This window comes from Aptenodytes patagonicus, chromosome 22 (genome assembly GCF_965638725.1).
Source record: "Aptenodytes patagonicus chromosome 22, bAptPat1.pri.cur, whole genome shotgun sequence".
NCBI lineage: Eukaryota > Metazoa > Chordata > Aves > Sphenisciformes > Spheniscidae > Aptenodytes > Aptenodytes patagonicus.
The window spans coordinates 3,126,813-3,154,681 of NC_134970.1; the positions used below are offsets into that span (position 1 = coordinate 3,126,813).

The 27,869-nt window shown below is 59.5% G+C and overlaps 1 protein-coding gene and 1 long non-coding RNA gene across 3 annotated transcripts; one reads left to right on the forward strand and one right to left on the reverse strand.

Annotated features, from left to right (window-relative positions):
* TMCC2 (transmembrane and coiled-coil domain family 2) lies at positions 1–27,764 on the reverse strand. Of its 2 annotated transcripts, XM_076358045.1 has the most exons (5): positions 27,597–27,764; positions 18,770–19,276; positions 2,445–3,379; positions 1,985–2,120; positions 1–1,384 (listed from the first exon to the last, which is right to left on the reverse strand). In XM_076358045.1, the coding sequence occupies exons 1-5, from the start codon at positions 27,762–27,764 to the stop codon at positions 1,073–1,075; spliced, it is 2,058 nt and encodes a 685-aa protein (XP_076214160.1). In that variant the 3' UTR covers positions 1–1,072. The 2 variants fall into 2 exon arrangements, with proteins under 2 accessions (XP_076214160.1, XP_076214161.1); XM_076358046.1 differs by lacking the exons at positions 18,770–19,276; positions 27,597–27,764 and adding an exon at positions 7,041–7,109.
* LOC143170096 (uncharacterized) lies at positions 3,600–6,451 on the forward strand. Its single transcript, XR_012997005.1, has 2 exons — positions 3,600–3,858; positions 6,051–6,451. It is a non-coding gene; the product is annotated as an uncharacterized LOC143170096 (long non-coding RNA).
* Positions 27,765–27,869: the final 105 nt, after the last annotated feature.

The following is a 27,869-nucleotide window of genomic DNA, read 5'->3' on the forward strand; positions in this document are numbered from 1 at the left end:
TGACTGTGCATATACTTTTATGTATATATTTATATATATGTGTGTGTGTGTATAGTTATATTACATAAATATATATGTATGAAATAATTTAAGAAACATCCGAGACAGCATGCCGTGCTCTTGTGTAGGGCCGGGGAGGCTGGGAAGGCAGCTGCTCGCCTCCCCCCGCTCTACCAGCTTTGATTCACAAATGGAAACAGAGTCTTGAATTAAATTAAAAACCGCACGCACACACACACGCACACACACACGACACGGTGCAGAGGCTGTAAAACTCAGAGGCGTGATGCTGGAAAGTCCAGGTGTCCCTGAAGAGATCAGATCAACTAAAGCCGAAGGAGGGGGGAAATAAATAAATGAAGGGAAACCAGCGGAGGGGATCTCACTTGTGCTGGTGCCATCTCCGGCATTGGGTCCCGTGTCTGCCCAGGCCCCCGTGGGGACACAGGGACAACGTCACAGCCCCACTCTGTCCTGGCCAGGCTGTGGCGGGGTTGGGAGAGGCTGGTGGGATGCGCATGTCCTGCTGCATTTGCCTTGGACCCGCTTTCTCCTTCGCCACGTGCTTTGCTTTCGCTCTATTCCAGGACTGAGCTTTTTGCCTTCTTGGTCTTTGAGGATGAAAGGGAAAACCCAGCCCCAACTAACCCCTCTCCTCTCTCTGCAGAAAGTTCTCCTGGAGCTGGGTTTGGTCCAGCTCAATCCTTCCCACTGACAGAAGAGCTCTGCAGAAGACCTCCTTCCCACGGACTTTCAGAACAGAATGACATTTAAAAAACAACCCCAAAACCCTAGAAAAACCCAGCGCTCCACGAATGACCAGTTTCTTCCAAAAACTCCTCCTCATTCCCCATCCCGCCCTCCCCAAACATCCCAGAGGACTGACGGATCCCGGCTCCAACATGCCACGCTCCAAGCAATCACTGCCAGCTGCAGCGAGGATGGAGGGCCGGGAAAGCAACTGAACCAAGCGTGTGAAGAAACAACCTGAAGGCTTTGGATCACCGTCCCTCCGGCCCTCTCCTCTGCGGGAAATGGAAAGCCCCCAGGGCCGCAGCAGCCGGGCTGCGGATCAGCTGGGGAGCAGGACATGCTCCAGAAAGTAGGTGATGGAGTCCCAGTGCTTCCAGAGGAAGAAGAGGAAGAGGACGACCAGGGCGGTGCTGAGGATGCGCATGCGGGTCTTCATCAACGGGGTGATGAAGTTGGCAATGGTGGAGACAAAGACGAGCAGCACGGCCATCAGGGCCAGGATGACGTTGATGAACTTGCCCAGCAGCGCCCGGGCGTTGGCGTTCTCCACCCCTTCCAGCTGCACCACCTGCTGCTGCTGCTGCTGCAGCTCCAGCTTGGTCACCCGTGTCAGGCACGACTCCACCGCCTCCTGCGAGGGACAGCACATCAGGACTGGCCAGCGGCTCCGCGGATGCCCCGCGAGGGCTTTTGGTACTTGCCCCGTGCTCTGAGACCTTGCTGCTGCAAAGTTTTGCTTGCACAGCTCCAATGCCTGCCAACCTTGTGACGGTGACCGCCCCGGCTGGGAAGGGGTTTCCCTCTGCAAACCCTTGGCCCATGTGATGTGCAAGGCACGCCCCATCCCACGCTGCCTGTGCCGGGGAAGGTCTCGGTGCCGGGAGCACCTAATGCAGCAGGGGAGATGACCCAAACTGGGACAGCGGGGACTGTGTTGGCCCACACGTGGCTTGTAACAGCCCAGCGCTGCAGCCATCCTCCCAGAGCCTTGCCCTGCCTTGAGCACCCGGAGACTTTAGCACAGCGGGGACTCACTGGGGCACAGACAGGTATTTTGGGGACATGGCTTAGTTACCTGCTTCTTGCTGTGACAGCGTCACAGTGAGGACCTCATCTGGAGGGTGCTAGAAAAAGGGATCCCCCTTGCCCACCCTCTTCCCCAGGTCAGGGTCCCTCCCTCGCCCTGTGGATGGAGGGTGCAGCGGGGAGCTGAGCCCTCACACTCCCCTACCTGGATGTCCCGTGCCCTCTCGTAGGACTGGTAGGCCACCTTCTCCTCCATGCTGGCCAGCTCCTGCTTCAGGTTGGTCATTTCGTTCTGGTGCAGCTCGGTGAGGTCGTTCAGCTGCTCCTCCAGGCGCTCGTACCTGCACACGGGGGGTGGAGGGGCGCTGGGTCGGGCAGGTCCCCCTGCGGACCCCCCTGCCCTCCTTTCCCTGACAGTAGGGAAACACCTGGCCCCTCTGACCCACCCCGCTCCTGGCTATAGCTGGTTATGGCTGCCGAAGGGAAAGCATTGCGTGATCCTCCACGGGAGTGGTGCTGTGGGGGGTCTGGCAGCGGGGACTGCAGCTCCCCACGTCCCTGGCATGCAGGGCGTAGCTGGACAAGCCCAGGATGGTGGTCTCGTGGTCCCCAAAGAACCACCCTAGGTGACACGTGCTGCCACCCCGGCACCCACCCATCCCTACCTGTACCGCTCCTCTTGCAAGCACTGTGTCATGTAGGTGTAATCCCGCTGCAGCTGGGCCTTGAGGTCCTCCATGGAGTCCTCCAGGTGCGACTGGCTGTCCTTGATCTCCCGGAGCTCCTCCAGGATGGTGTCAAAGTTATTGTGGTGGCTGTCCAGCGTGTTGGACTTGGGGCTCCCCAAGCCGCCGGGTCCTGCCCCTGAGTTGCTGCCACCAGCTGAACCGGAGGTGGCACTGGAACACTCGTCATCGCTGCCATACTTGGGGCTGGAGACCAGGGTGGCACTGCCGCTGAGAGCCCGTGAAGCCTCCTCCGGGTGCCCATCATCCAGCGTGTCCTTCAGGTGGGCGATGTTGTCTGCACTGCCAAACTTGTTCCGGATGAGGCTGGCGAACTCCCGGGGCTTGGAGACCACGGCAGTGTGGGTGGCCTGTGACAGACCCGAGAGCCCTCCCTTGACGCCCTCCACCACGCCGCCGCCAAAGCCACTGATGCTGGAGCGAACGTTGGCACCCACGTCCTTGAGACCCTGGTGCATGTCCCGGAAGACATCCTTGGGCTGCCGGGAAGGGCCGTTCTGCTCGATCTCCTTCAGCTTCTTGTGGTAGTGCTCCAGCTTCTTGTGCAGCTGCGCGATGGTCTGCGCCGACTTCTGGTTCTTCTTCTCAAAAACCTGCTTGATGCGGGAAGCTTGCTGCTTGTCCGCGTTGTTGGCCAGCTTCAGGTACTCGGCCACGTTGTCATCCCGAGCCTCCTGCTCGATCTTGATCTGCTCGGTGATCTTGAGGATCTTCTGCTGCAGGTGCTCGATGGCAGCTTTCGTCCTGTGAGGGTCAGGGGTGCCATCAGGGACGTCCAGGCAGACGGTGCCGTCAGCGTCGCCGTGCCCGGTGGTGGAGGGCAGGCTGAGTGCAGTCACGTCCCCCTTGTCCAGCTGCGAGCAAAGAGAGAGGAGGGCGATGCTCAATGGAGGGAGCAAATGCCCAGGCAGCCCCCGGGAAGGGGGTAGGAGAGGAAGGGGGCGGGGGGACAGAGGAGGGAGAGGGAGGCAAGAGCTGGGCAGGAGAATAGTTAACCAGAGCAATAGCGAGAAGTTTTCCGGCTGGTTAAGCATTTCCCAGCCATACCACTACTGCTGGCATCCCAGGAATAAGCCAGTTCGAGGGCGCAGCCACAAAATAATTAGGGTTTCGGGGCTGGTTTTGGCCAATTGCTTTCAGCAAGGAGCATCCGCCGTCAGGAGCTCGACTCTGACTTTCCGCCCTCGCTCTGTGCAGAGACGGGCACCCGCATTTCTGGGCTGCTGGACACCCAACGCCAGCCAGGGAAAAAGGAGCGAGGAGCTAAAACTGGAACCCATCATCAAATCTCCCACCAAACCAGCAGTGAGAGCAAGGATTGAGCAACCCGCAGGTATTTCAGTCTCGTTTTCAGACTTTGGCTTTTAGCCGAGATGCACACAGGAGTTTTTCTGCTGAAGAGAAACTCTGCCGTAACCCCAATTTGCAGGTTACTCAGGAGCAGCTCCTGATCCCCAGAGAGCAGCGGGCTGCAGGTGCAGGGACTCCTTTGCCTTCTTTTCCAAGGTTTCTCGCCTGGCAATGCCAGAGCCCTCTGCAAACACAAGCTGCCACTTAGAAAGTTCGGACACAGCTGATTTCCATTTTACAGATGGAAAAATTGGAGCATTGGGAGAGGAAAATCACTTGCCTGAGGCCACACTTAAAATCACTGGCAGAGCCCGGACTGCAACCCAGGGTCCTGCCTGGCACTCTCCAACCCAGGCACGCTGCTTTGCCACTTGAAAAAAAAAATCACTAGATCTTTCCAGTTGCTGGGTTTTAGATGCAGATTCTTATGCAAATATCAGTGGTTGTATAAATGGCTCCTGGCTTCTAATTAAGAGCTGCTTGAAAGTTAAATACTGTTGGCAAACCCGAGTAATTTCTAATTTCCATCACACTTTCCCCGAATGACCCTTTAATAGGGATAATGCTGCGAGATCATTACTTAGGAGTGTGTTATCACCAGGAAATGCCTTGCGCGGGAGGGAGGAATGTTCTCAAGATGCTGCTTACAAACACTCCTGTCTGCAGCAGGTCCCGCGTGGGGCTTGGAAAAGCAGGGGCAAACGCTGCCCTCCTGTTATTTACTTGCATCTCCTCTTTCCCCGGTGCTGCTGTCCTGCCGGGAGCCCGGGGGTGTTGGTGCTTCGTGCGGGGGGGTCTCCTTGCAGGGGTCTCAGCCTCCTTGGGAGGCAAAAGCAGACAACCACAAACTCGGTGGGAGCATCCCCCAGCCCCCTCCCCAAGGCTTTCCTTCTCTCTCCATTGCAGCAGCGCTACTGTAATACAGGGCAGGGGCTGGAGGTTGAGAGCAAAGGGGAAACCCAGCAGCCCCCAGCCCGCAGGCGGACACGGGGCAGAGCTGGGAGCTGGATCAGCGCTTTTTTTTAAAAAAAAAATAATGCCCAACAAACCTGCGGAGTTTTCGGACCCCGCTGCCAGGCTATTCTTAGCCGCTCGGCCAGGCTGGGCCCTCCAGCCACCCTGCAAAGGGTTTTGCTTCATTTTCTTATCGGGGGCAGAAATTAGAAGCAGCAGGAAACAGACTTTTTGCCCCGATGGCCAATTCTCTGTACAGTAAGGGACAAACCAGCCGTGGAAAAGGAAAAGGCAGCCCCGGAGATGCTGAAATGGGAACCCCCAACTAGGCCAGTGAAGGGGAGAAGTTGCTCAAACTTTGTTTCCAAACAGGGAAAGTTTGCCCCTGCAAAGCCAGTCCTTTGGATTTATTTGTGGGAGTATATTTGGGAGCGCGGCGGGAAGGGAGGGCAGGATGGGTGGTGAACGGCATGGATCCAATGCTGCCCATCCATGCTGACGTGGCTGGGGTGCAATCCTTTCCCCAAGCACCACTGAAAGCTCTGCTCTCTCTCAGACACAGGTCACATCATATGAAAGCCACATCAGGTTATTGCTTTGAAAACAACAACCAAAAAATGACAATACCGATCTCTGCAGTATTAACAGACAGTGCCTGCTAAATCCCAGCAAGCCTAAATGACTGTGCAGTGGATTGAACAGTGGGATTAGTAAAAGCCACACTTTCCCTACATGCAGAAAACCTTCTGGTAGGCACATCAAAATAAAAGTGCTGTTTTCCAGTGCTTGTTTTCCAGGAGGGCTCGAAAGGGAGAGCAGGGGCTGATGTGGGATGCGGGAAGAATGCAGGACGCAGGAAGAAAAATTATTCTTATCAACAGAGTTCAACCCAGGAGAGCTGAGAAATGCAAAAGGCTCAAACTAATAAGCTGAGCAAACAGTACTTGGAGGGCCGTGGCCGGGCACAATTATGCAATGCTGGTTTATTTACTGCTGCAGGTTTGATGGAAGAAAGCCCGGGTGGCAGGTGAGGACCTCGGGGCCCAGCAGCTCGCTCGTGGCCGTGTCCCCGGCATGGGGCTGTGGGTCTCCCGGCACACCGGCAACTGGAAGGGATTTAAACCCATTCTTAAGAAATTGCACAATTATTGCAAAGTTCAGAACAAAACTCTCAAGACGCTTACTCATGCCCTGAACTATTCTGTTTTCCATACCCTATAGCATACTAGGAAGCGCAGTAGATGAGCTAACACCGTGGCTCCTGCTGCATCGACCCCGAGCGAGGACTTTCACTACGAAGTGTGACGGTGGTTCCCAGCTGAAATGCAACACGGGGACGAAACGGCTGTGGGAAGGGTCATACGCACCTTCAAGCATGGAAAAATAAGCACCACCGAGCTGTCGAGGGATGCTGGCATGCAGGGCAGACCCGAGGAGCTGCTGCACTGATCCGGCAGCTCCACAGCGCGGGTGTCACCGTGCCCCGGGCCCTTGGTGGCTGTGGAAAGCCACGAGGGAGAGGCCACAGCCGGCAGAGAAATGCAGGTGGGCAGTGGATGTGGGGAGGTTGATTTTGGGGCAGTCATTAAATCTGGGTGCTTCTGCGGCCCCTCTTCCTCAGAGCACTTTATCGGTGTAATTCGGGACAGCATCCGTCCTGTGAGTTGGTGAGTGCAATTAGCCCAGCGTTACAGGGGACGCTCTGGGTGTCCCCAGTCCCGTCCCCGTCCCGATGTGCGTTTGCCGCCCTGTGCCTCCCAGAGCGGAGCTGCTATTCCCACCAGACAGCGTTACCCACCCCAGGCGTTGAAAATAGAAGTAGGAGCCCTGACTCACGCTTCCCACCCTCCTTTCAAGCCTGCGGCAGAGACCGAAGCAGGCAGCCCTGTGTCCCCCTCCGCGCCCTGCCTGCCCTGCCTGCTGCCTGCTCCCGCGCCGTCCCTGGACAGACACGATGGGCCGGCAGCAGCTGCCTCCGCTAATTACCAGCCTGAGCATAATTCTTCGTACATCATGTAGGGAGGCACGTTAAGGGTTTCAGCTTGCAGCGGAGCTTCCCACCCCGTCTTTGCTGTGCCGGCACGGATCATGCCGGTGGGTTTCATTCACCGAGCGCCAGAAACGGAGGTACTGAAAGCCCCTGCGGGTCTCTCTGCCCATCGCCATCCTCCCCGCAGTCTTATTCTATCCCCAACGGCTGCTGGGACCTACCTCCATCGCGGGCAGGGCTCGGGTCCCCCAGGGCTAGTCGGCGTGGGCTGCTCGGCCGTGTCCCTGCCGCGGCACGGAGCCCGGCAGTGATGCGCGGGCAGCGCTGGCTGCCATGGCAGGGTGCCTGGCTGGGGGAAAGCGGCAGCTGACGGCAGCAAAGTTTCGGGGGAGCAGCAGGGAGGGAAGGAGGAGGAAAACCTTCCTGCAGACCCCTGTCAGGGCTGGCCCCGCGTCCCCGGGTGCTTCCCAAACGCGCAGGGACTGAGCCGATGGCTGCAGTGGGATTGCCGAGTCAGGAAATCTGCTGGAGCTGTTTACAGCTCTCAGCGACTGGAGCTTCCAGGGCTGTAATGCAACCCCCCCCTCCCCGTCCCTGTGGCGGGATATTCACACGCCTCCAGCCCCATACGCTGCCTGGGCCCTGACGCAGGGGGTCCGGACGGGCCGTTGTCATCTGCTGTGTCACATACCAGGACATAAAGCCCGGGAAAGGCAGGGGGAGGCACGCATAAAGCAAAACCCCGGGTGGGACCGACGCACGGGAAAAATACAGTCGCCAAGCAAGGAGCTGGGCAGCCTGAGAGAGCTAAAAGCCGGGAACCAGCCACTTGTGCCAGGACCAGGTGGTGCCTTGGCCCACACCGTGCACTGGGATGGACCCGGATCTGGCCCGCTTACGCCATGGAGAGCGATGGGGAAGGTTGCACCAACCCGATTCTGCCACAGGAGAACATGCAATGCACAGAAAACACATCCAGCCGACTGACCAGATACAAGTGTTTGAGACTTCACGGGCAATTAGAAAGATATTAAATGGGACGTCCAAAAAGCAAGCAGGGATGACAGCAGGCTCTGGTTCTGCAGAAGCCAGTGGCAGTCTGGAGTCACCCCCCAGGTGCTGCATTTACGCTGGGGCCAGCAGAGCTGGTGAGGGGCCAAAGCGAAAGTCCTGGGCGAGAAAGGAGACCCGGAGCTTGTGCATTTGACTCAGCCCAAATCCAGGGGGTTGCACAGAGCAGAGTTTATGTGGCCAGCGCTGCAGGATCAGGCCCGGATAAGAGCGATTGAGGGAAGCAGAATTAAAGCCCACAGACTTACGCTGTGCCAGACCAAAGCCCTCAACGTGCCCTGCTGATGCTGAAACCTCAAACCAACTGTGGCCGCAGACCAGAGCATCTGTGCGGCCGCAGACAACGGGCTAAACGAGAAAGGTTCATTTGCAGCTCTCTGGTTCAGTTATTTCTCAAAAAAGGCAACAAAACAACAGCAGCTTAGGAAGCATTTTCAGCCACACATTGAATTGTACAGGCTGGACCGATGAGCCGATCGTGACCTAGATGCATGTTTAATGGGGAAGACCGTGCTGCTCCCACAGCTGAGACAAGCCGAGCACCGCTCAGCCTCGCGCTGTCCCTACGTCTGTCTGTGCCCTGCATGTGTAACCTGCCGTGTCAGAGAGGCTCTGGGTGCAATGCTGCACCTCTGAGCTACCCTGCGGTGCACAGCCAGCACAGCACAACCAGCACTGCCTGCACTGGAGCTGGCCCTGCCCAGGTTTAGCAGCTGGGGTGGGTAGCCCAAAAATCAACCTGACCTGACATGGATGGATTTGAAAGGTTCGGTTCGACAGCTCCACAAAAGCACCATCCCCAAGTCTCGGTCCCTCTGTATCCTGCAAACGTGAGCTCCCCTAAACCTCGCCACGGACACCGCCCTCGCAACAGCGGCGAAGCCTCCCTGCGGGAACACTTCCCTTCCAGGAGACATCGGCTCTGACAGGTCTGGGGCAGGGGCTGCCGTGGCTGCCTGCACCGCCGGGCCGCGGGAACACATGCGGCTGCAGATAAGCTGACCAGTGTGACAGGAGGAAATGGGCACAGAAGCAACAGCCTCCGCTTGGGCTGCTCTGAGCTGGGAATGTATTTCCTTGAATCACCCCATCCTTTAGCCTGCCACTGCTGGACCCTCCCGGACCAATTCCGGTGCCAGTGCCCACACTCGCAGCTCTCCGTGCACCACTGGGTGCTGGGAGCGGGGAGGAGGCAGAGCCGGAGCAGCCCATCACGGACCGACCTGTGATGCGAAGCTGCCAAAGCACAGTTTGACACCAATAACTAAAATCCTTGGCCCCCTCCAGCCCAGGATCTCACCGCTGCGGCACTGGCACCGTGCACGGCACCCTGCCCAGGGCATCCCCAGCCGTGCCGCCGCATCTGGCAGGTGTTTATATGAGACAGTGCTTGGGAGCAAGGGACAGGCTGAATCGACCGCGTGGCAGCTCAGCTCGCCAGCGCCGTCCTCCCAAACCGGTCTCGGCTGTTGGCCCCACAGTGGGGAAGCAGCGCTGGAGGGACCCGGCTGGTCCCTGCACCCCAGCCCGGGGACGGCACAGCCCTGCGCTGACCTGAGCATCCCCGCAGGCCATGTAACCCCTGCGGGAGTTGCTTCTACACTCAGAGCTGTCAGCAGCTCGGTCTGTCCTCTCAGGAGGACAGGATCTCGTACATAAAAGCCTCCCCTCCCCATCTGGCTGCGAGTTTGCGTGAGCAACCTTTGTGCATGCCAGCGCTGAGCCTCTTCCCTGCACACTCACCCACCGTTTGCAGGCGCTGGCAGCGGGCTGTGGTACCCTCCATACCGAAAGGCACAGAGAAGAGCATATTCCCCGGTAAGTTAAACCCACCAGGAGCAGAAACCAGCTGTGCCTACCGTACGGTGCTCAGCCGCGCCGGGGAAGGGCGAGGAAGGAGCAGACTTTCCTCCTGGTGCCACACCAACGCTCCAGAGACGTGGGGTACGGCCAGACCCTGTGGGCGACGCCGCAACGCTGCCCACGGGGACCGGTGCTGGCAGCACACACAGCTCCTTGCCGGTGTGGGTAGGAACAGTGTGTCTCCCGCGGGCAGGCGCCGCTCCTCGTCTGTCTCTCCGATCCCACTGAGCTGCCCCAGCAAGGGTGGATTTTGCAGCCTGGCCAAGCCCTGGGCCGTGGATGCCTCCGAGCATGACACAGGGCAGATTACCGAGGGACATTCATCTTTGGTTTAACATCTCTCATAGCATCACTTCTCGTTTTAGCACAGGAGCCAGAGGTCACTTCCCATCACTCTTCCGTCACCTCAGCGTTGCAGGAAAAATCCCCAGCTGCACGTGGTCCTCTGGAAAACACCCTCCCTGCTCCGAGCTCTGCTTTCCGTTTCCCACGTTTAAAGTGCTGGGGCCGGCCCCAAAGCCCATCTGCTCCCCACCGGCCGCTCGCAGCCGTGCTGCAGGCAGCGGAGGGAAGCGCTTTTTGGGGCTGCCAGGCACAGCCCCGCTTCTGTGCTGCGACTCAGTCCTCCCAGCCTGTGGTTAATTGTAATGCCCCCCCCCCCCCCCCGAGCCCCCCACACCTCCTGCCAGCTCACAGCTCCTGCAAACCCTGCCTGACCTGCCAGGCTGTCCCTGGCCTCGGGGAAGGATGGAGGAGCACAGATTTCCCCAGAGGAGGCTGAAGAAGTGAGGATTTGATAAACGCCAGGATGCTCAGGATGAGACTTTGCAGGCAGCCTGCTGCAACGAGACCTGGAGAGCATTTTTTTATTTATTGGGGATCTCAGGCAGTTTGATTCATAGGAAACAACCTGCTCTCAGGTCCCCAGTGCAAGGGGAAGGTTAGGGTTAGCAAATAATTGCAGAAGCAAGAATGTGGCCTATTAATGCCCCGACAAAGCGAGGTGGAGCAGTGGTACAGCATTGCCCCTCCCAAGGGCACAGCCTCCCTTCCCCATGATGCCGGCACGGGAAAAGTGGGGGTTTTGCAAGGAAATTACCCGAGAGGGTGGTGGCGGGCTCCCCTTCATCCTTAGCACCAGCTCTGCTTTAGATTTAGTCCGCTGCTTAGAAAGTGGCAGCTATGTTTTTCAGGCCTGCCTGTAAGAGGCAAATTTAGAAATAAATAAACCCCAGCTCCCATGCAAAGAAAATCCCTGGATAGCCACAAAATCACAGCACGTTTGGTGTGTGCCGGTGCTGAGTGGTGCAGAATGCAGCCCTGACCGCCTACAATGTCCCGGTCCGAGCATCTCAACCAAGAGACAGGTCAACTAGCAATGCAACACAAACACACGGCAAATTTTGGACTTGGGCTCTGCCTTTGCTGGCTCTGCCTTTGCTGGCCGGCATGGGCGGCAGCTGGGGCTGGGCTTAGCAGGAACGCGCAGGGCCCGAGCTTAGCGTAGAGAAGCAGGTACTACAAAAAAGAGGAAGACCAGCCGAGCTGCTCTAGAGCATCCTCAGCCAGGCTGGGAAAGCTGCGTACGGATTATCGGGAGCTAGGATGCTGATACAGGTGAAGATCTGCAAAGTCCACCGCTCCTTAACCTCACATTCCCGAGTGCACTTGGTGTCCAAAGCAAGTGGCTTCTTGGCTAAGACCTCAACCCTTGCAAGCGGCCGCCGTACAGAGCCCAGCAGCAGCCTGACCTTTGCCTGCAGGTACCACCTTGCTCCTTACCCCTTATTCCTGAACATCCTGAGTCCTTGCCTTGCCGGTGCCTAGGAGCAGGAAGGAGAGCAGAGGGGGGTACTTACAAAGACACCCAGCAGAGAATTTAAGAGCAATATCCTTTTCCCGGGACAGGATTCGGGAGGATGCGGTTCCAGCAGGGGGATGCCCTGGTCGCTCCTGCAAAGCGCCGGGCCGGTGCTCCGCGAGGCAGCCGGATCGTCTCCCTCTGTCATGGCTGCGGTTAAGGAGTCGAAGGGGCAGGGGATCTTACGACGCGCGTTTGCAGAGGAGGCACTACGAGGCTCTGAGGCAGCCAAGAACAAGCAGCACAGGCTGGCGAGCAGGGAGGGAGCCTGGGGGAGCGGGAACAGGCTGGGTGCCACAGTGGCCAGTCCCGCTCCTCCAACTGTGCTGGGAGAACAAACAGCACCGCCAAGCGCTGCCTGGCCGGGCTGCCTTCTGAACGATGCAGAGAATAAACAAATGAGCCACCGCGGTTCGCCCGTCCCCAGTCTGAGCTGGGATGATGCCACCATCCCATGGGGCTCTCAGCGGCAGCAGGCGGGGAGTGGGCTCCTGCACGGCACCCAGCGAAGAGCCCCGCGTGGAAGGCATCTGCATGGGTACAGATGGGCAGATCCCCGGGGCGGCGGGGATCCATCCCCGCTGCCTGCCCTGCGCTCGGGGAGTCCCTGTGCCTCTGTGCCCAGCCACACCACGCGGACCCCAGCGTTTCCTAATCTGACACCACATCCTCTGGGTTGGGGACTGTCCCTTGTGCCCTGGGCTCACGGGTCACTGGGAGGGACACCTCTGCAGAGATGATTCAATGACCATCCCTCATGGGTGAAGCTATTCAGGGCCCTGCCTACGCTTGGACAATCTTTGGAAAAATTCCCGCTGTTGTTTTTACTGGAGGGAGTAACCCCGGGAGCTCCAGCAATGGTGCTGCTATTTCTCTTGCTGGGTGACACAGCATTAAAACCACCAGCAGCACCCCCAGCCCATGCTGCAGCTAGGTTTCAACACCTCTAACAGGGTGCTTGTGCAGCCGGGGGGCATTTTCAGCAGCTTTTGTATGAAGAGTTTGAGGGGGAAGGCAGGGAGAAGCAGAGCCGCAGCCGCAGCGAGGCGAGGAGTCACAAGGCAGGACCCCGTTTTGCTCATCCTGACTCAGGAGCCAAATCCTGCTCTCAGCTACAACCCGGCTGCCTGCCCGCAGCGGCAGGGGATGGGCAGGAGACATCGCGGCATGGACAGGAACCCTTGCTCCCCCAGTCCTGCCCTGTCCGCCCTGGGCATCCACCCCGCACACCAGCCGCCCACTTGACCCAAATCCCCCGGGGGCAGGCAGCAAGGCGGCGTTTGCGGCGCCTGCCTGTCGGGGAGCAGGAGCTGCTGGTGGGCTGGAAACAACAGCCATATGTCAACGAAGGCTGAGGAACACGATGTCTTTTGCTAGGGGGTGAATCAGTACGAGAGTCTGATATTCTTCTTCTCCTGAATTAATTAAGCAGCAATCTTGGGTATCTTTGTCTTCACAGCTATTATCTGCTTTTCCCAAACTGCTCCTCGAAGCACCATCCCGATGGGAGTGAGGGAACGAGTTCCACTACCACCCTGCACGCACAGACTCTCCTTCCCCTGTGACACGCGAGGAAACGAAGGCAGAGAGGTGGGAGCTAACCTGGGCACGAGTACTCTCGCACCTCCGGTTTCGTGATGCCTGGTTTGCAGCAGAGGTCAGCAGTTCGCCCCCAAAACCCTTGGCACTTGTAGGGTCTCTGCACACCGGTGGTCCCTGGCTCACCCCCTTGGGAGCCTGCCCAGATGCTGGGGGGATGCCCGGCCGGGGGGCTGCAGGGAGGGCAGCTTTACACCACCGTTCCATCTATTCACTTTTGCAGTCACCGCTGGCCTATTTTAGCTCCTTCCTCTGGGATTTTAACACCAGAACTCGCCTGGAGTCTGGGTAGGAGGGGAGGATGTGCTTTGCCTCCATCAGCAAATCCTCCTAAAGAGATGCAAGAGACTTCACCCAACGCATGGAAATGTTGGCCCTGGTTCCCAGCTGGGGAAACCGAGGCAGGGAGCGAGGGGAAACCCCTGCCTGGGTTAGACATGTGGGGACAGCAACCGAAGCAGTAAGACTCGAACGTCCTGCATCCCGTTAGCTCCTGCCAGCTCCTCGGGGACCCTTAGGTGCTCAGCACCTCCAGAAAGCAGGCTACCTGCTCAGGAGCTCAGCTTCAAGCTTCTGGTTTTACGATCGCTGGCCCCAGCACCACAAAATTCCCATCAAAAGTGAGTTTTAGGGGCAGCAAAGTGCTCACTAGCAAAGCGCTCACCAGCATCCCACCACCCAAGCCAGCCCAGCGCGCCTGGCCGACCTTCCTTGCCACCACCACGTCCACACCCACCTCAAGGAGAAAGGATACTGAAGAAGCACCGTGGAGCAAACGTGGCTTCCTGCCGGCAAGTCCCCAGCCCTGGGGCATCTCCCCTCCAAGCTGGAGCCAGGCTCAGGCTGCCCAGCACCTCAACAGGCCATGCTGGCCCTGGGGGGTCCTGGCTGGGCTGCGCAGAGTCCCCATCCTGTCCCTGTCCCAGTTGCTGACTGAGACCAGTTCTGGGTAACCAGAGCTGTAGGAGGCGAGAAACCACGTCTCCACCCTGAAACTGAAGGCGGTCGGATGCCAGCAGGGCTGGAGGGAGCCGGTGCTGAGCTGGACACGCTGCTGCCAGAAAGCAGATGCCTGAGCAGGGGAGATGAACTTTGCCTGACGGCCCTGAGCTGCCAGGGCGAGGGCTGAGCCGTCCCGCAGCCTCCCAGCCACCGTTCGCCCAAACCCCTCCATGCCCATGGGCCACAGCCACCCCCGGGGTGGATGCTCAGAAACTGCGGGTTTCTCCCTGCTGACTATAATCCGTCTTGCCCTGATATAACCACTGACCTGGCAGGCATCTAAATTTAGCGGGATGAATCCTGCCCTGTGTTTGGAGTGCTGGTGCCCTTGAGGCAGCAGGATGGCGGGGATGGGGCCATAAGGACAGGTCTCCCCTGCAAGGCAGAGCCCCAGGACCACAGACCACCTCCTGCAGAGACTGGGCAGGCGGCAGGGGAGCGGAGGGAGGAGACGGGAGCAGGGAAATGGCACACTCGGGCTACGAGCCCATAAATAAGCGTGGCTCGTAGCCGCTCAGCAGCCAGCCTGGCCCACGAGCCCAAAGCCGAGACGTGGCACGAAGCCCCCCTGCTCCCCCCCGTCCCTCCCCTGTGTCTCACGGGAGAAGCATCCGTGCCGGGGGGCCAAGGCGGCCGCGGGAGGGGCACGGGGGCCGCAGGCAGCTGCGGCAGCTGGTGCTGTCACTTGCCGAGGGACGTCAAGGGCAGACGGGCAGGGAGCCCGGCCAGGGTCCAGCCCTCGCACCCCTCGGGGGATGCTCTGCGGGTCCGAGCCGCGCTGCCGGCCGGGGCTGAGCACTCGCACTCGTGACACTTGTGAGCGGATCCTTCTGGGATGCCGGGGAGAAGCCGGCTGGGGGTGCGCACAGACAGACAGACGGACGGAGAGACACCCGTGCACGCCGGTGCGGTAACGCTGCCCTCTAACGGCCACCGGCCCCGCGTCCAGCCCCGTCGCACGGGCTCCCTCCCGCTCGCCCCCCGCCGCTGCTCGGTGTGGGTTGCAGGGGCTCGGAGGGACCCCGAGGCCTCGGCGCAACGCGGGGGCTCACCTGGACGTGGACCATGCCGCAGTCCCCGCAGGCGTCCGCGCAGCTCCCTGGCAGCACCAGGCACAAAACCCCGCGGCTGCCCTGGTCCAGCTCCGGCCACCCCAACGGGGACAGGGATGAGGGTCCCCCCGCGATGCTCTGCTCCGCCAGCACCGGCGCTCGGCTGACCCCACTGCCACGGGGGATCGGGGTCTGCAGGGAGACCCCCCACAGCCGCTGCTGCCGGCGCCGGGGCCTCAGCGGCCGTCCCAGCCGGTAATGCCCGTCTGCCCGCCTCTCCCACAAGGCGCTGGCAGGTCACCAGGAGGAGATTAGTGAGATAAGGAGAAAGCTCTCCAGCCCGCTCCCATCGCCACGCATGGTCCCTGTCTGCAGCCTCCCCCTGCCCCAACCATGCCGCTGCCACCGCCACTGTCACACATGCCACCCTGTCCGCGAGCCAGCACGTCCTCATGTGAAACACCAACACCGGCCACGTGCTCCCTTGGACACACCGACACCAACGTACACCCCAAATACACCACCTCGCTTTGGCTAAGCAAGTGAGCCACGCACAATGGGACGTGCGGGAGAGTGGCTGCTTGAAAACCAGCGGTGCTCCTGGTTGTTGGTACCCACAGCTCCGGAGAAGCGGCTCCCCCAGCCCACCCGATGGGCTCGCTGGCGAGCGGAGATCCGCGCTAGGGCAAAGCAGAGAGCACGCGCCCCATGGGCACGCATGGCACGGCTGCGGTTCTCAGAGCAGAGTCAACCGGCAAAAAGATCAGCCCCAAGCTGCGTGCAATTGCCAGTGGGAGGCAGGGGACGTCCGGGCCACCGCACTGTCATCCCACCCTCACCGGGAGCTGCTCTTTGCACGCACAAGGTGGGCAGAGCACGTCGGAGAAGGCTGGGGGGGCGGGAGGGAGAAACCACGGACACGTGTGCTCCAGGTGGGCATCACCCCGTGAAGCAAAGCCTTGTCCCCAGCTCGGTCCCTGATGTGCAGTGGTGGTGACAGGCCCCCAGCCCCAGGTGGGAGTTACCGCTCGGCGACGCTCCCCGCAACAGGCAGCTGTGCCGGGGCATGGGGCAGCTGCAAGGTGCAGGCAGCATGTGGGCAGCGCAGGGGCACGCGAGGCATCTCTCTGATTACACCGCGAGCCCCAGCCAGAACCGATGCCCGCTGCTGAATGCCCAGACTGTGCCCTAGTCCCGCTCATCTCCTCCAGCCGCCCTGTCTGCTCCCCACGGCCGCAGCGCCCCAGCAGCTGCCTCCTGGGGGGACTTAGGGGGTGCAGGGGGGAGGAACCGTGTGTGCCTGGCCCCAGCAAGGCTGAGGGTGGCCCAGCGCCGGCGGGGACTGCAGGGCGAGGAACCGGTGCAGGTGAAGGTAGGGAAGGGAAAACTGCAGGAATCTAATTAAGAAAAAAAAAAAGGAAAAAAAAAATCAATAGCTGTTCAAAAAGTGCTTGCTGAGGCTGAGCAATCCCACGAGGGATTAATCCAGCATGCGCTCAGGCCCTTACGCAACGGATGGAAAATTCAGCATGAAATTTCTGGGGGAAAAACAGCTCTTTTACAGGAGTCCCGTGCATCCCCGGGGGTGGCAGCTTCCAAACTGAGGGTGAAACGGGGAGGAGGCAGAGGCGTCTGACCCGGGTGGGGCAGGGCAGAGGTGATGTGAAGTGATTGCTGGCCCAAAGCCCCGGTGCAAACCCGCTTGCCGGGGTCCGGCGGAGCCATGCCGGGTGTGCTCAAGCCCAGGGCATGGCAGCACCAGCCGTCCCTGCAGAAGAGGAGCCGGTTTGCTGCGGGCAGGAGACTGGGTTTCCTGAGGGCTATGGAAAAATAATATGGCATGAGAATATCACATAGCTCTTGGTTTTTCTAAATGAGTTATTTTTCCACTGCCCCACAAAGGCCCTAGTATCGTCTCTCTTCTTATTACTTTGTGTCACATGCAGTTAATTATTCATCCCCAGCAATTCAGCAATTATTCGTGCTCTTTGTGCTGCTCCGCGAGTGGACACGGACCTGCTCTGCTCCCGCCTCCCTTTGGGTGCTTCTGTCCTGGTGCGAACCGCTTCGGCTCGAAGCTTCGGCCGTAACCCCAAGGGCTCAGCGGGACCGGGCTCCTTGCAAGGCCAATGCCACGGGCCAGGTACAAGGAATTTTGGCTGCAGATGCTCAAATTAACAACCTGAATGGCTCCTGGCCCTGCTCCGACACTTGGTCTGGGTGCGACACGGGGACTGCCAGGGAAGGGTCGGGGTGCCCCGATTTGCTCACAGTAAAAGGGGGAGAGGAGGACCTGGGCAGCCGTTTCTTGCAAGTACAATGACGCGTTTATCCTCTGGGACCAGATTCCCACGTCCCGCCGGCGGCCCCATCCCTGCACGGCTGTGGCAGGGGAGCAGCGCTGGCACCCGCTGCAAGCCACGAGCGTCAGCTGCAGCTCGGCGCTGAAACAGCTGAGCGAAAACAGAAAGAAAAAGTATCTGGTTGATCCTCTTTCCATTAGCTCAGAGGGCAACAGAAGTCTCCAGGTCAGATTTCTCTCGGAGACTCGGTGCCAAGGAGAGAGGAGTGGCTGGGGGGGGGGGGGGGGCGCGTGGGAAGCATCGACCCCAGCCCCTGCGCCCGCTGGGTCCCACTGCTCAGGGGGAGCGCATGGACCTGCCACCCCTCCTGCTATCCCACCCTGGCAGCTCTGCCCAGCCACTGCCACCCTATTACACAGCTATTCCTGTAAAAGCCACCCAGCCACCCACCCAAGAGCCGCCACGGGGTGCCGGAGCCTGCCTGGCCATCTCCCCACCACAAGCCCTACCTCTTTGCCAATTCACTGCTGGCATTTTCAGGTAAATAAAAAAAAAAAAAGAGGCTGCGTCTAGCCCTCAGGGCTGCAGAGAGTGGTTTTAGAGCGTGACACCCTGTGAGCTCCAAAGGCCAAGGAGAGAAGCTGACACGGAGAATCCCACCAGCACCCGGAGCACCTCTCACCGCTCTCACCGTGTCCTCAGCGTGCTGTGCCGCTGTGCTAATCTCAGCTGTTTCATAATTAACGGGGCTAAACGCGAGATGGAAATACCATCCTCTCTATTAGCTCTGCACAGAACGATTTAAAAATCACTTTGGATGGGACCAATTTGCAGCTGCTTGGCCGAACCCTTGTAGACGCCCGGCGCTGGGCTGCCCAGGATCCCCTCTGACCCCGCACCAGGGGTCCCGCCCCACTGGCATAGAGCTCTTGCCAGGTACTTTTCTCTCTCCCTCGAATCCCGCTCTGGGAATCGGACCGGAGCATGTCCCTGCCTTCACTTCCCCGCGAGAGGAGCATCAACCCCAGCAGCCTCTGGACCCGACTCGCTCCCAGGCAGGGGCTGCAGTCCGCCATCCTGCACACCCGGTGCCACCAGCGCTGCCCCGACAGCATTTTGCGGTGCTCTGCACCCTGGTCCCCCCGGCGTGGGCTCGTGCCCCCCAGCCACCCAGGGATGTCCCCTCAGCGCAGCCCTACCTTATCGGCCAGGCACTCGGTGTCCTCGGTGAGCAGGTAGACGGCCCCGCTCTCAGCCAGGAGGATGGCAGTGTCGGTGGTGGAGGAGGACCTGGGGCGGCCCTGGTGCTGATGCAGGATGGCGGTGAGGCTGCTGTCCTGGGGGGTCTTGCGGACAAGGTGGGGGCTCCCTTTCTGGGGCTCCAGTGAGCCGCTCTTGGCCCGCCGGCTGCCGCTGTGCAGGCTGGTGCCTCGCTTGATGGAGGGGCGAGAGCGGATCTGCTGCAGCACCCGGTTGAAGGCGGTGGGACGCGCCGGGAGGTCGTGCAGGGACATGGCGTAGGAGACGCGGTGCATCTCCGGGGACCGCTCCTTCTCGTCGGGGGAGTCGTGGTCGGACATGCCGTAGTGCGGCGGCAGCGAGTCCTGCGAGTTCTGGTGCTCCCGCTCCCGCGACCGCCGGCGGCTGTGGAAAAGGTGCTTCAGGCCATGGCCAAACATGGACCCTTCGGACAGCTGCTGGATTTTCTGCAGGAGAGGAGAGAAAACAACCCCTGTTACCATCAGGAAGGGACAGCATCCCCCCGCTTCAGCGCCCACAGCTCTGACGGGTGGTGCCCACGCTAAAACCGAACCAAAACGCGAAGCTCAAGGGATTAAAGAGCTTCTGGAGGGCTCTAGGGACCCCACACCAGCCCAAAGAGATCTGCGAAAGGGAACAAGCCTTGTTGCCGGCACTGCACTTTGTACCCATGGAAAAGTATTAAACATTAGTGGCCATTTGATGGCACACAGGGCTGAGCATGGTGGCTCGGGACGGCTCAGTTATTAGTTGTTAATCCAACAGCATTACCCACGCCGGGGGAAGGTCTCCGATGAGCGCTGACTACCCCTAAAAGTAGCAAGAGGAGCAGAAAGACCCTTCAGAGCAATGGAGGGAGGAGGGTGCTTGCTGCAGGCAACGCCACGTGCTGCGCAGAGACCCCGACTCTGCGGGCAGCAGGGATGGAGCAGCCTTTTCCTTAGCTAGAAAAGCCATGGTTACTCCCAGCCTTGGAGCCTCGGCCACCGACGTGCTGCCAGGAGCCACCTGCTCTCCGAAACGTGCTCCAGGAAGGATTGGGGAGGGCTTCTGCCCGGGGGATCTTCCATGGCCTCTGAGCACAGCACAGACCGGGCTGGCCTCACTTACCGGGGTGAAGTTGCAGCTCGTGGCCCAGTGCCACCAAATCCAGTCCCTGCTGGGCAGCAACTGGTTTCCAGCAGGAGATGGGGCACGCCAGTCCCCTGGGTACCCCCGGGTCTTCCTCTCCCAGGGGGCTGAGACTCATGTTCCCACAGAACTTTTCTTGTGCCAGCTCCTGGGAATCAGGGTGGACGCTAGCTGCGGCCACAGTGAAGTCATGCAATATGGATGGTGGAACAGATCGTGCTCCTGATTACAGCCGGGTCAGTCCGGAGCATTTTCCCCGCAGTCACTGGAACGCGCAGATTTGCATTCATGGGAGATTTTGGCTGGGTGCCCTCCGCAATCCCCTGCACGTGGTCGACCGGGGGGCAGCGGCGTGGGCAGCAACTTCCAGCATCTGCAAAGGGCTCAGCGGATCCCAGATCTCAGATCCCTGGCCCATCACAGCTCCCAGACAGCAAGTACATGATCTTGGGATGCTGAAAGATCTTCTCGCCTCCCGAAGCAGCCTCAGCTACCAGGAACTCAGCAGATCACAAGGCACAAGTCTGCCCTGTTGCTCTCTGTCTCGATTTTGGAGTTAAGCTGAGCACCCTACCTTTGAGGACGCCAGTCCTGACCCTGCTGACGTTCAGGGGCATTTCACCACTGATTTACTGCGGCTGGGGCTCTCCCCAGGGATGCTGGTTCTCGTAACTGCGGCGCTGCCATTTACTCATGCTTGAAAACCAGCGTGAAGCGGGCTCCAAACCGGGAGCTACTTATAGCCCCAGCGGACATGTGGCAAAAGCCCCAGCTTTTAGAAAAGCAGTGATGTTTGAGACACGACCTCCAGGAGCTGCAGACTGTGGAGGATTTCACAGCCATACAGAAAGGAATCCATCTCCTAAAAACCCCAGGCATTAAAGCCACCAGGTCCAAATCCATAAGGGCCTAATTCTCATCACACCTGTAATATTGACAAGGAATCAGCAATTAGATCCTGTGTCACTAAACACTATAGGCAAACCCTTTAATCCTTCTGTTATCCATTCATAATGAAAATTTCTATCCTTTTGGTTTTTCCTGAGAAATATAAAATAAATCTACGGTGCTGAATTGCTACTTCAGGAAATTGTGATTTAAATTTTATTCTATTTATAGAGTTTCTATGGAAACAGAGACAGCATTAGATAGGTAATAACTATAAACCCACAGATTTCTACCATCAAGGGTACGGCATACCCTCGGATGCACAGTTAGCCCTTTAGAAGGTCCAAGTGAAAAGAAATTACCAACTCCCATCCTGGAGGGTAAAGAAAACAAAATAAAAGCGAAGCCGGCAATAAAGGAGAGGACGTTTTCCCAGCACCAGCGTGGAGGTGGAAGCCAGCCGCCCTCAGGGGGTTCTTGGCCCAACAGCTCGATCTGATAGAAATTCACCTTTTATAAAAAAAAAAAACCCTCTCCTCGGACCCTTTCCAACTTCTCCTGAAAGAATCTTCCCTGGGCTCTGCAGGTAGGGCTCCCAGCGGGACGGTAAGAGATCTGCGTGGGAAAAGGGGGGGGGGGGGAAGCAAAAAGAGGAACCCCAGCCCTGCTCTCCTGGGCTTGAACCCCCACCAGATCGACGGCCTGTCAAGCTAAAGGCTTGTCTACATTAAAGAGTTGTCAGGAGCGGTCACCATGAATAAGCCGTTCTGCAATGGTTATTGCAGAGAATTTGCTGATGTAAAAACTCTGTTTTCTTATGTTACTCCAGGATATTACTGCACTTCCAAAGCAGAGGCATTTTTCTGGCACAAAATTACTCGTGGCTCAGAACAGAGCATCTGCACGGGCTATTTTGGAACAGCCGTTGCTTAATAACTGATGCAATGGATGCGGAGATTAATTTCTCAGTGTAGACAGCTGTAAAACACTAAGATTAATACAAAAATATCTTCATTTCTTTTGTCTTTTTCATTAATGCAGCCAGGGTCTCCTGCTCAGCGGTGGGGACTTGTTTCCGTGGACTTCAAAGGAGCGGCTCCTGCTTCTTGTCCCCGTAAGTGGATCAGTTCTTGCTGGCTGCGGCGGGGTCAAGCCCAAGGCACACGGTTTGGCTGAGCATGGCTCTGGGCTGACCACAGTCGCGCTCTCTGCCTCCTTCTTACGTGTTTATCCACTGATGGAAACTAATCGCTAAGATGTGAGAAGCCAGGAGGGGGCTGCATGAACCCTCCTACCCATCCCACCGCCCTGCCTGCGCCGAGAGCAGAGTCCCGGCCCCGCGGGGACACCGCGGGGACAAGCCACGCCTGGCCAAGAGCCGAAAAAACCCATTTTAACCCAAACCAACATATCTTGCAGGAAGACAGTGACTTGGATGACCGTTTTGTCTGGGCTGCTGCTCTTTGGCAACGTCCCGTGGGAGAGGCAGGTGCTGCCCTTGCCTGCCGTGGCAGGGATGCACATCCCTCCCTGCCTCGCGGGCCGTGCCGGGCTCTGCAGGGCCGGTGTTCCTCCCGCTGCCAAACGGCCACGCAGCCTGAACCTCCCAGTTTCTCGCTAAATGGTTTTCCAGCTCTGCCCTGACATCCAAACCTCTTACTCGGCTTTCACACGCACAAGGAGGGGATCTTGTTGCCGTGACCTTATAGCACAGCCACATGCTGCAAAGTCCCACTCGATAATTATTATTATTGTTAATTATTTATATCCCTGGCCCGCCCAGGGGCTCCAGCCAAGACTCTGCAGCCCTTTGGAGGCATTGCACAGACACAGTGGAAGACTATTCCATCCCATCCCATTCTGTTCCGCCCTGTCCTGTCCCATCCCATCCCATCCCATCCCATCCCATCCCATCCCATCCCATCCCATCCCACAGCACTCCATATTTGAAGGTGTGGGGGGAGCCGTTCCCCCGGTGGGCAGAGACAGGGAATGAGCCACTGAGCAGCTCGTAGAGGTCCTGCTCACCCCAGCACGGGGTTTCTAGTCCTCCTGCTGCTTCCTCCAGCTGATCCTCCTATAGGTCCCCAGCAAGGGGGTCCTACCACCATCCTGCACCCCACTGCCAGCAGCCAGGCTGGGGGCCGGGGGCAGGGTTGTCCCCGCAGGGTGGCAGCCAGTCCAGCTGCCCCTCACATCCCTATCTCACACCAGCATTCTGAGCCCCCGTTCTGCCACTCCTCCCACTGCCATAAACACACAAGGAAAACGTATAGATGTTCTAAAATGGAAAATAAAGCACTCCCCCACACACGCTTCTCCTCCCGGGGACAGGATGAGAGAAGAAACATGTGACAAACGTTAGTCATGTTGTTTAATGCACTACCAAAACGCTATAGTGACACGCAGCTCCTTAAGTGCTCTCCAGAATAACATCTGCGGGGCTGGCACCGACTGCCCGGGTGTGGCTCCGGCCGGGGGGGCTGCAGACCCCCGCGAGCTCCCGACCTCGGGTGGCATTTGCAGGCCAAGACCTCTGCTGCCGGTGCTGAGAGGATCCAGATGTGCTCCCGGGGGAATAACACAGCGAGTGGCAGCCCACGACCGCTTCTCCCACGGCTGTCACCTCTGCGTCTCCTGAATTGACTGCGGGGATGCTGAACGCTGAAATTCAGTGGGAAGCAAGGATGGGGACCCTGGGGGGTCAGATCTGGAGGGGGCTGGGACCGTAGGCAGCTGGGCACGGAGCGCTTGGCCTCAGCCGAGCGGCCCACACCAACATAAGCGTGTGTCTGCTGGGACGCGCCGTGCAGCTCCCGGGAGGGCAGCGCGCCCCGGCCTCGGCTCTCGCCCCTCCGCCGCGCCTGGCACAAACCCTGGGGAAACACGCTGTGCTTCTGGCTGCACCCTGCCCGGGAGGATGCTCTCCTCTCCCTGCGGGGCCGGGGGGTCCCGGCGTGCAGCTCCGCAGCGGTGAGAGCGGGGACCCTCCGGGGTCCCTGCCAGCAGCCTGAGAGCTTTTGATGAGCGATGCCCCGGGGAGATGATGGATGCGGCCGCTCCAGGGACCGCGCTGCTCCTGCTCGAGCTGCTTGACAGCAGCTCCATCCCACTAACCACAGGGGAGCCGGCTCACCTTGGCAGTGTCCTTTCAAGACCAAAATACGCCTGGAAAATTGTTTGTGCGGGGGATTAAGTATAAATGTACCTGAGGGTTTAGAATAGGGGCTGGCGACCTTTACGGAGAGGAGGAGTCCTCCGCACCCTCCCTGCAGCGAGCCGCCCGCACAGGCACCGCCATGGGGGGGCCTCTGAACAACAGCAGGGGGTCTGCACCCCCAGACCCATCCCCTCGTAGTGAGGCACCTTCGAAAAAAATAAACTAGCTGAGGGGGTTTGACCTGCTATGAGGCAATGGGAGGTTAATGCTTCACCCCGTTCCCTCCAGCCACCCCCACCCCAACCCCATTGCTCAGGGCAGGACCTGTGCTGGGGACTGCATGTCCCGTGGTGGGACCTCCCCTTGTCCTTCATCTCCCTCCTCCCCAGGAGAGGCTCCCCCGCTCCAGAAAGCCCCGGGGAAGCTTTTTGTCCATGGATGTGAGTTTTGGATCAGGCCCTGGGAAAAGGGAAGAGCTTAGGCCACTGCCTTTGGACTCCTGCTGATCTTGGCTTTCAGGTTCAAAGGAGGGAAAGGCAGGAGCCATGAAGACCAAGAATGTGAAACTGGAGATGGAAATGATGTCAGGCTTCAACTTTCAGCCCTTGGTCAGATCGGCCCATTTGGGAAAATAGAGAGAGAGAGAGACTCAGGGAAAACACTCAGCTCAGAGATGCTTGGGGAAAGTGGGAGTGGAACCAAGCAGTGAACGCCTTGGTGGTGGGACGCCCCGGACACCCCGGCAGCCACAAGAGGCTGGATGTCTCCTTCTGCAGTGTTTTGTACGGATCCAGTCACTCTGCTGCAAAGCAGACAAGTCCCTGCCACCCAACATATTTTTGAGCAGAACTGTGTGTCATGCATCTGTTTTGCTCCTTGCCAGAACTTTTTCTTTTTTTTTCTCTTTCCCCCTAATGGAGCCCTCGCTCTCGGCAAAGGAGCTGGAGTCGGGGCTGAGGAACGGAGAGCTGCCGCAGATCTGCCGGGGTGAGGATGGAGATGACACAAGGCAGCCTGTTGTTTCCAGGTTGCCAGCTCAAATCCATCTTCGGCTGGCAGCAAACAAAAGTTTACATCTGATGCTCGTTCACCGTCCACGGGGAGATGAATCTGTGGATCTTGGTGTGCGGCACCGTGCCAGCCTGGGGACAGCAGAGGGGCCAAGGACCAGCTTGGCTGAACCCATCCCACCGTGGCGAAGGCAGAGCAGGGAGAGCAGCTCCAGAAGGGGTTTGGGGCAGGAAAACTTTAAGATTATATTAACGATGCCACTAATTGTAGCAACAGGAGGCGAAGTGGCTGAATCGGTGGTGTCTGTGGCAGGGCCAGGCAGAGCGCCCAGCTCTGCCGCGGAAGCTGTGGGCAGCACCGAGACGCAATTTTTCATGCGTTCTGCCTGGCGAAGCAAGTTTGAGGATTCACTCCATGCGGGCAATTAATTGCTGAGCTACAAATGCGTTAAAGGCGAGCATCGCAAAGCAAACCTGCATTAGGGTAGCATACTTGCACCGATAAAATCAATGGGCGTTTGGCCACTGCTGTTGCTGCGAGCTGGACCGGGCTGCAGACCAGGCTGAGCTCCAGCTCAGAGCTGGACGTGCCGACCAAGGAACGCTTGGCCTGGTGGCCATCCCCATCGTAAACTGCGGCTCCTTTTGCCCCACGCTCCCACCCCTTTCTGACTCACTGTGCAGGTGAAAAGGGCCCCGGGTGGGATGGAGAGAGGCTGGGGGATGATGCGGATGAGTAGCACCACCTTGGCCAAGCCAAGTCGAGCCACCTTGAGGTAAGGGTGTCCCACCCCACCAAGCCTTGCGTGGCCCTGGGCACCACATCCCCATGGATTTGCCTTCCCCTGGCACGGGGCTCTCCCCTCCAGCTGTTTTTAGGGCGGCAGCAGCAGCTGTACATCACGTCAGCAAAGCCAAAACGGTCTCTGCTGCTGCTCGGACATCGAGGAAAAGGCACTGTGCATCGCAGCAAGCAGCGTCCTGCAACCATGGGGCTTCTTGTGCTTAAAGCAGCCGAGTTCTCCTACGGGAATGGGGTTTTTTATTTCCTGGCTGCCTTTCTGGAAGGGATGCGTGCAGGCACGGCGGCAGCCTGGCAGTCCTGGCAGTGCTTCCCAGCTCCCGCGTGACCTTGACCGTGCCGGTAAGACCTTCTAGGCCAAGCGGCAGGCTGGGGTGCTCCACAACAGGGGTCTCCGACCTGGGTGCCAGGCTGCCCATGGGTGACCAGGGACAATTTCCACTTTTGTCCCGGTCTTTTTGAAACCAAAGAGTGGAAGCGGCACCTCCGTACGACCGCGGCGTGACTGCCACATCACCTTTGACAGCGCTGCCACGAGCACGCTCTGCCCGCGGCCGCAACGTGCTGCAGCGCCTGAAAACACCGAAGTTACAAGCAGGGAATTCATCTCTGCAACATCAAACCCCACCGCATCCGCGCCAGCGGGACCCTGTTGAACAGCTGGGGGTCAGAGCTGCTCCGCTTTCAAACCCACAGGAAATTTCTGCCTGATTTCATCCGGGACCGCCCCGTCCTGCCTGCCCGCATCCCTGCCCGCGCCCTGCCGCCGGGGACCGGCTCCCTTCCCTCCCGCAGCGCTGCAGTGCCGCGTAACTTGTTTTCCTCATTAACCGGACACAGCCCGAAGGCACAGGAGGAGCAGCCTCGGGGCCATTTATACACCGTCGCTTCCCGGCTGCCGCAGCACTAATCCCATCAGTGCAGCTGGCAGTCCCCCGAGCATCTCCCCCACGCTCAGCGGTGGGGTGACTCCGGCAGTTATTTACTGGGGTCTGATCAGCCCCTCTGCAGGGGGACAGCCCTGTTACCGCCAAAAAGCCTGCTTGGGTGATGGCAGCCCGCTCCAGACCTGCCCTGGGGTGCGACCCTTGTGCCCGCAGCCCCCTTGCCAAGGGTGGGTGGCGTCACCATGGTCCTCCCGCCTCTCCCACCACCGCCCTATTATTATCGCTGCTCTTGGTGGCCAGGCTGCAGCAGGGCCACGGCCTCGGCGGTGCCCTGCCCCGCGCGTGCTTGTGCAAGCCTACTGTGAGGCACCTCGACCCTGGGAGGTGGCCCACTGTGGGGGCACCCACACCCCAGGGGCATACCCTCCCCTGGGAGCATCCCCAGTGCAGGAGCATCCCCAATCTGAGAGCATCCCAACCTGGGACATCTTCATCCCAGGAGCATCCCCATCCCGGGAGCATCCTCATCGCAGGAGCATCCCCATCCTGGGACCATCCCCATCCCGGGACCATCCCCATCCCAGGAGCATCCTCATCCAGGAGCATCCCCGTCCCGGGGCCATCCCACATCCTCCAAGGTCACACCTGTAGCAGAGCGGGGACCGGGGCGTGGGGATGGTGGTACCCCACCGAGGCGTACGTCCCACCGGTCACCCCGCTGGGTGCTCACCACACTGGTAACCCCAACGGTAGTGCCATAGGGTGCTTGCCCAATTGGTAACCCCACTGTTGACCCCAAGGGGTCCTCACCCCTCCAGCGACCCCACCGGGATGCTCGCCCCATTGCCAGCCCACCGGTACCCGCCGGCCGGTGCCACCGCGGCTCACCTTCAGGTCGGGGGGCTTGGTGCGTGGCGGCGGGACAGCGCCCGCCTCGGGGGCCGCCGCCGCCGCCTCCCCGGGCTTGGCCTCCATGGCGGCGGGACCGGGCGGCTCCCCCGCGGCGCCGGGGTCCTCCTCGGGCTGCCGCAGCTCGTCCGACCGGCACCGCTTCATACCGGTGCGCCGTGCCCCCGGGAGGCGGGGGCGCCTACGGCCGCGGCGGCGGCGGCGGGCGGCGCCCGGGCGGCCGCTGCGGGGCCCGCGGGCTGCGCGCCCCCG

Excerpts from the sequence above, each read along its gene's own strand:
- TMCC2 (XM_076358045.1), bottom strand. The coding sequence starts at position 27,764 with ATGAAGCGGTGCCGGTCGGACGAGCTGCGGCAGCCCGAGGAGGACCCC. Across the intron at positions 3,380-18,769 it reads CCGAGTGCCTGGCCGATAAG|CTGGACAAGGGGGACGTGAC; the intron begins GTAGGGCTGCGC and ends CTTTGCTCGCAG. Across the intron at positions 1,385-1,984 it reads AGAGGGCACGGGACATCCAG|GAGGCGGTGGAGTCGTGCCT; the intron begins GTAGGGGAGTGT and ends TGTCCCTCGCAG.